The 8,094-nt window shown below is 35.5% G+C and overlaps 1 protein-coding gene across 1 annotated transcript; it reads left to right on the forward strand.

Annotated features, from left to right (window-relative positions):
- The first annotated feature begins 36 nt into the window (after positions 1 to 36).
- On the forward strand, positions 37 to 1,225 carry LOC117426857 (histone H2B type 3-B-like). Its single transcript, XM_034924985.2, has 3 exons — positions 37 to 119; positions 533 to 654; positions 925 to 1,225. Exons 2-3 carry the CDS (start codon positions 538 to 540, stop codon positions 1,159 to 1,161), a joined length of 354 nt encoding a protein of 117 aa, XP_034780876.1. The 5' UTR covers positions 37 to 119; positions 533 to 537; the 3' UTR covers positions 1,162 to 1,225.
- Positions 1,226 to 8,094: the final 6,869 nt, after the last annotated feature.

The following is an 8,094-nucleotide window of genomic DNA, read 5'->3' on the forward strand; positions in this document are numbered from 1 at the left end:
GAAACACCTGATTCATTCATCGAGTATATTTCACTTGTATATAAACCACCAAGGAGGCACAGAAATCTTAAATCTATTTTGTTCCAGCTTGTGTAATTGTAAACAACCGTGTAAATAAGGTAAGGCTTTGTGGGGTTTTTTCTTTCATATGTATTGATATCACATGTTTGTGTTGACTGCAATACTGTGGGTCTAGAGTTAATTATTTGAATTGTTTTCACTTTAAAGGTTATCTTGTGTAACTTCAGTCGCCAGATAAATCTATTTTAAAAGCTTTTAAATGAATTTATGATTATGGCTTATGTTAAAACCTTTAAATGTAACAGTCCTGGGTTTGAGCATTGCCATCATTTTTAAATACATGTGACTTTTAATTGGCTTGCTGAAATGCATCAAAACAAACAAGATTGCAGAAAATAATTATAAGAAAGGCAAAAATAAAAAAAAAATGCTCAAAGGGGTCAAGATTAGAAGTCTTATGAGTACATAATATAGTATTGCATTAAGTAACCATATATATATTTCAACCCAGTGAAAATGAAGTCTGCTGCTCTCAAAGTGACAAACATAGAGAAGAGGACTGCCAAAGCATCCCATAAATTAAAGGGCAAGAGGCAGACCTACGCAACCTATATCTATAGGGTTTTAAGACAGGTATGCTATACCCTTTATTTAGCTTCCATGGAAAAGGAACGCAATAGTGCTGGATGAATATATGGTCATGGTTCCAGCAATATTGTGGTAGCTTGAGTTTTCTGGTTTTGAAACTTGTTAATTGGCCTTTAGATAAGCACATTAACTATTCTTGATTTCATGGGGCAGTACTGGTGCATGCGGAATGATGATGCAAAAGGCCAAACTGCAGTGTTCTCCCTTTGGCATAGGTGTGGCTGTCCATTTATGTAATTCCTCACTTTTTTACAGGTTCATCCAGACACTGGAATCTCTGCCAAGTCGATGGGCATAATGAACTCGTTTGTGGGTGACACGTTTGAGCGTGTAGCATCAGAGGCAGCCAAACTGTCACTGTATAACAAGAGACGTACCATCACCAGCAGAGAAATCCAGACTGCTGTACGACTGCTGTTTGCTGGGGAACTAGGAAAGCATGCGGTGTCTGAGGGTACTGAATCTGTAGCAAAATGCACTAGCTCAAAGTGAGCACTTCCTGGAAACTTTCTCAATGTTATTTTAACTTGCAAAATAAAAGGTATTTTTTAAAGAAGTGTGTAGTAGGGTTGTTTTTTTTTTTTTTTTTTTTTAATAAATGGTTTGTTTCCCTCTGTGGAATGGATATCTTGTATTTATTGCCATTGGCAGCCTGGGTCCCCCAAAAATTAAATGTGGCTGCTTGTGAACTTGTTTTGTTCCTTGGATTTGTTTTGCTGCCTTTATTTCCTTCTGACTCAACTTTCTATAGTTTACTGAGAAGCAGGGGAGTCAACAGACCTTAAGGGGCACAATATTGCATGATTTCTTAAGAGCAAGTAAGGTGGTAGGTAGTTGCTGGGTGTGTATTACAGAACTTGCTACCTATAGCCTTGAATCTTTAGTGATAGTTTGTACAGTAATTGTGGATTCTGATTGTGAGAATAATCACTACACCAAGATTTTTTGTGAAATTAAAAAATGTAGATGGATACTTTTCAGACCACTGTCAAAAATAAATTAATTGTTTTTCAGTAAAGTATTTGCTTTGGTAGACGTTTGAAAAGTGGGTCCTGGATGCTTCTGTGATGAAAACGGAGCAAAATAATCTGCAGCAAACGTGAAGACGTCTTCTGGTTTTTTTTTTTTTTGTTTTTTTTTTTTGAGTAATCAAAACCGAAAGAAATCTGCTTTTAGCTCAGGTTGATGTCTTAGGTAGGTAGCATGATTTGCCATGAGCTCTTCCTGAAATATAAAATTGCATGTTAAATGTGAATAAATTTGTAGGGATTGTTTTAAAAAAAAAAAAAAAAAAAAAATTTACACAAAATGCAATTTAATTGTCTGAGTAAGAACATCATAACTAACAATCAATTTATTTTGAGAAATAAAAACATGAATGAGCAATCAGATGTTTTTCCTTTGTTGGAATTTTGTTGTAAAGCTTGGCCGTCACATGACGACATTAATAAAAAACTGAAACATTTGTCAAAAGTTGTATTACTTTATTTCACTGCTCACAAATTATTCTGGATTTCCTATCCTTAAGTTTGATCATTGTGAATTCTATATTAATATAACATGATTAACAACTCACCTAGAATATTGTGTTCAGTTCTGGTCACCTCGTTACAAAAAGGATATTGCTGCTCTAGAAAGAGTGCAAAGAAGAGCAACCAGAATTATCCTGGGTTTAAAAGGCATGCCGTATGCAGACAGGCTAAAAGAATTGAATCTATTCAGTCTTGAACAAAGAAGACTACGCGGTGATCTGATTCAAACATTCAAAATCCTAAAAGGTATAGACAATGTTGACCCAGGGGACTTTTTTGACCTGAAAAAAGAAACAAGGACCAGGGGTCACAAATGGAGATTAGATAAAGGGGCATTCAGAACAGAAAATAGGAGGCACTTTTTTACACAGAGAATTGTGAGGGTCTGGAACCAACTCCCCAGTAATGTTGTTGAAGCTGACACCCTGGGATCCTTCAAGAAGCTGCTTTATGAGATTCTGGGATCAATAAGATACTAACAACCAAATGAGCAAGATGGGCTAAATGGCCTCTTCTCGTTTGTAAACTTTCTTATGTTCTTATGTTCTAACTGATCCCCTTTCATAAAGATTACAGTTATACTGTTACCTTTGCATCAAGAAATTTGGAGTCCCAACTGCATGTCCTCTTCCCAGATCAATGGCTTCTTCTCAAATACTGGTTTATGCTCCTCCTCCTCTGCTCGATTAAAATGTTGCACATTAACTCACTTTATTGAGTGTATAGATATAATATTTAAGTACAGTCAGCTCCATATGAAGAACCACCTGTCCATAGTGATCTCTTTGATCAAACCCTATGTGTACAGTAAGATCCCAAGATGACCCTGTCAACTTGGGGTTAAGGTTAGGGTGACGGTTAATTAGGTTTAGACCATTTTAATTATCTGTTATAAACCCCAAGCTGCATGGACTGCCTGAATATGTGCCTGAATTATATTGAGTCACTGTATTGAGTGGGTATTACTATATATTTGTTTTTCCCATGCGGCAAATGAAACAATATAGGGGAAATATCAAACAATCAACTAGTTTCATGGACCCAGATTAGAACTAAACTTGAACTACCTTACCTAAGGAAACCAGTCATAAGTCTTTTAACCCACCAGTTTAAAAGCATTCTCCCAAAATTGTAATATGATTTATGTTTAACAAACATATGTGATCCATCATAACACACTTTAGGTTACTGTACCTTTTTCTTTTAGCAATGGTATTTGTATAAGTTTCATTGTCACAGGAGACCCAATTTGTACTCTGCTTACTAAATGTCTGAAAAAAATGGAATTCAAATAATTAAAGATTATCTATTTTACTATTATAATATTGTTGTAAGTACAAAGCTTGAATATGCCTTAATTTACTACATGTAATGCCTTAAATTGCTTTTAGAAAAGACCTTGCAGTGACATTGGCCTGAAATCACTGGTATAAATCTGGGAAAAATATCTGGCTGTGCCAAGGACCATGTTTGCATTACAGACAACAGAAACTGAATGAAAAAGTGTGTTGGAGATGGCATCAATCAACACAACAGAATGCCCTTGAAGGTGAGGTTTAAATGAAATAGGTGGACCACACCTCAGTGACAATACAGAGCATCAACCAGGCACACCAGTATGTGTCAGAACCATTGCAGACACTCAATTATACAGTTTCCCAGTATATTAGTGAAACACATGTGGTAAAATTGCAGTAAATGTACTTTAAAGTTTTAACAAAAATGTAAACGTACCCATCAGAAAGGAAAAAGAAGTTGTTACATGAAGTTGTTACATGGTAGGTAGATAACCTCCCTTCCAGCTGCCTGATTCCTGGACCCAAGCTTTCTATGCAAAATAATAACAGTACATATTATGTAGAAAGGGGAATGTGCGTAATACTGAGATTCATAAAAGCAGATAAGAAACATGTACGTTTTTAGACGCAGAACTGCTGTGTAATGGTCTGCAGTAACCCTTGAAAGACTTTTAAAAATAGACTTATACCCTTACAGAAAAGTTTAAAACCCCTTGAAGAACAAGCAATGTCAAGGCAAGTTTGTAGATTTTAAACAAATATTGCAGTCCGGTCCTGATATCTGCTACCACTGTCCCTTAGTACAGAACTATTGCATTGCCATTTTAGTTTCACTCCATTGCCATTACAGTAAATATCATTTGGTAAGAGTACTTACAAAAGTGGAGGTGCACAGGTTGATCTCAGTATCGAATGAAAGAAACACCATGTTTTCTGGAGCAGCCTTCCTTTTAACGAGAATCTAACTTAAGAAGATTTGAAGCCTCTGATATAAATCCTTCCTCAGAGCTCCAAGGAAATGTAAACGCGTGCCTCTTCTCATCCTAAAAGCAAAATATGATCAGAACAGAGTATATTCTAGTCAAAATATCTCTGTCACTGGAAATGGGTAACCTACTTAAACTGGACATCTAGATTTTACAGATTAGTTCAAATGGGCTGAAAATCAGCTTTGATTTGAATTAGTTAATAAAGGCTAGGATGTGTTACTTTATCTATACCTTGATTGAAAAGTTCAATCTCACAAAGGCGGCTGGCTAACAAAATCAAAACATCCACTTGGTGGCACTGAAACATCTTTAATAATGTATGTATGTGTGTGTTCATTCTTGCTTTTAAAGCATTTCTCATCCAATCCAATGACAATAAATGTGTTTTATTACAGAATATATTGGTCCTTTGGGCAATGTGCATTATTCAAAAACTTTTTTTTTTTTTTTTTTTAACTTACTTGTCCTTCAGTGACAATTTTGTTCACTACCAGCTGATCTTCTTGTCTAACCACGTATGACTTTTTGTCCAAATGGTGATCCTTTATCTGCAATGGGAGAGTGACAACTTTAAGCAAACTGGGATAGTCACAGCTGGTTAGTTATTGTATTATACTATTTAAATTTTACTTCATTATATTATGTGAATACGATACACAAAGGCATAATGGTGGCTAATGCAAATGCAATTTGAGTTGTTATAATGGTTAACATTGTCGTTATATTCTCTTTTACACTGGGACTCTTTCATAGCATTTAGTATGTTAAGTTTGCTTACTGATTCTATTATAACCACAACCACTATTACACTCTGCGTGTGGATTTGCTTACTTGATTATAAGTAGCAGGCACTTCCTTGCCTTTTACTGTTTTACTGTGTACATTACTAGATGGCAGCACCAGCTATTTGGTGCAGCGATTTCACTATTATCTGCTGTATTATTGAATTGTGGTTTGTCACACTTGTACCTTGCTTGAACAAAAGTTATTGTATTCTTGCTCTTATTGTATTGCTTGTATTGTAACACTTGTAATGTATTTGCTTACGATTGTAAGTCGCCCTGGATAAGGGCGTCTGCTAAGAAATAAATAATAATAATAATAATAAAGTAGACTAATTATTTGCCTCATGCTTTCAAAGATCTCCATGATAAGAAATCATATTTATTTCCTGTGGGTGTCACAGAAATTGTGACTATCAACAATTTCTAAAGTTATCTTAATAGTACACACAACATTACAAATGACTTGATTGCATAAAAACACCCAAGCCATTGTGATTGTGGGTTGTTACATCATCCCCCAGTTAAATTGTATAGTCTAAATGCAGTATAATGTTATGTGTAGCAGATATTATCACCGCTTTGGCCATGTGGACAAATACAGCTCCAACACTGTTTGTATTTCTGTGACAGCAACATAAGATTGATATTGATCAATCACATAAGTTTTGTTAACCTCTATCAAATATCTACATAGAGAGCTGCATGGACACTCAGGTAGTTATGATAATTGTTTAAGTATAACTATGTATCTGCAGCTGTTATTGAGCGATTTACATGTTGATAGATGAAATGGTAGCCGTATCAGCTCACAGATGGTCTAACCTCTCCTCTTTGTCTATATTTGTATGCTAATTCTTCCAAAAGTGAACTCTGCACCGTGTTGGGTGAATAAAGTCCACCTCTTCATAAATGATTCTGTGGTTTTAACAGATTATTATTTATTTCTTAGCAGACGCCCTTATCCAGGTCGACTTACAATTGTTACAAGATATCACATTATTTTTACATACAATTACATTATTTTTACATACAATTACCCATTTATACAGTTGGGTTTTTACTGGAGCAATCTAGGTAAAATACCTTGCTCAAGGGCACAGCAGCAGTGTCCCCCACCTGGGATTGAACCCACGACCCTCCAGTCAAGTCCAGAGCCCTAACCACTACTCCACACTGCTGCAAACAGAACACTAAATACAAATAATTTACCTCCACAGATTCATCATGATGATGCTCTAAAGTTTCAAACCTCTTGGAAACATAGGCTGTTAATAAAATACATTAATAAAATGGTTAACTAATAAGTATTACTTATTTTATCACATATCTAGTTGTTTATATAAACAGCTGAAATCATGTGTTTTACCATTTGTTACCTTAAGACAACATGTTTGATCTTAAATGTATAGAAATGGAAAAAAAAAACTGCATGTTTGTCAGGAGTGTTAACTGTAATATCCAGAGGTACATTACAAAGACTATATTAAAACAACCCACTGTCAAATACATCATAATAACATCTTAATATAAAATAATCTTTCTTGTAGTATCACAGGTCAATATGTATAGGTTCTAACAATGTTATGTATCAGTACAGTAGATAAACAACTCAGATGTCTAACATTGAATCGCCATTCTATTCAAACCAGTTTAGCAAGCTTCCGCACAAATATTAATTCTTCCTTTCTTGGTTTCTTTTTTAATGTGTTTGCACAATGGAAAATAGGTTAATATACATTTACCTCACTGAATACAGATGAGGAACTTAATATTATAAAGTGCTCCTACTGTGGGCACCAGATAGATACTTACCATGTGAATAGATCAATGGATGGCTTTTAACTCTTAAGCTTCCAGTTGCTTTTACTCATTTCTGGCAACACGGTTCACAGTTTTTTTGACGTGGCAGTGAGATGTACCGCAAACTATAAGTATTTCCAAAATACAACATTAAATCAGATGCCCTATACAGAGTGTGGCCACTTATTAGCAGCTGTTATGGATCATTGATGGACCCAACGAGGCAACATTATGAAAAAATCTGAATGTGACAATATGATCAGGTGCTTTGGACATTATGCCTAGTAAATTTAGTTTTTAGCATTGTAACTAATAAGCTGCAATAAACCCTTTGAACTCAGTATGTCCCACTGTGTTGCGTGTCTAGGAAGACCGATTGGCCGGGTGGACTGAAGGAAGCAGATAAACTCTGGAGTTTCACTGTAGAAAGTAGTTCTAACTTACCAATGCATTGCCAAAACTCAATAGCTCAATACTAGCTTTCGGTACTATTGGATCTTTCAGTTCTTCCATGAACAGACCTCTTCAATGTCTATTGAAAAGAAAATATATACATGTGTGTATCTATATATGCTGTATACCATATTATTGACTTAATACTTTTACACATTTATGAAACCATTATCTTATCAGTTAATACATCATTCAACATTGACAGTCCTCATTCAATACATGTTAGAAACAGTATGTGGGACGGCGTATATCTTAAAATGTGATGGCAATTGACAGTTCATTTAAATGTCATTTTGATGAATCATTAAAAAAATAATAATAATCATGCCAGATCCCATTCAATGGCTTGGTTTACATGCACTTGAAAATCGATCGACTCCACAGTCATGACCGTGTGACGCTGTCACGCGAATACATCGTGAAACGGCAAAAGGACGTCCTTTTGGCAGCACGACTTTAAGAGCAGGGTCAATCGCTTTCTCACGATAAAAATACCTGCAAAAACCCATGTAAACCGGAGCAGGAATCGTGCTTGTGGCTCACAAGGTTTCGGCTGTCAATATCCCGC

This window comes from Acipenser ruthenus, chromosome 11, assembly GCF_902713425.1.
Source record: "Acipenser ruthenus chromosome 11, fAciRut3.2 maternal haplotype, whole genome shotgun sequence".
Lineage (NCBI taxonomy): Eukaryota > Metazoa > Chordata > Actinopteri > Acipenseriformes > Acipenseridae > Acipenser > Acipenser ruthenus.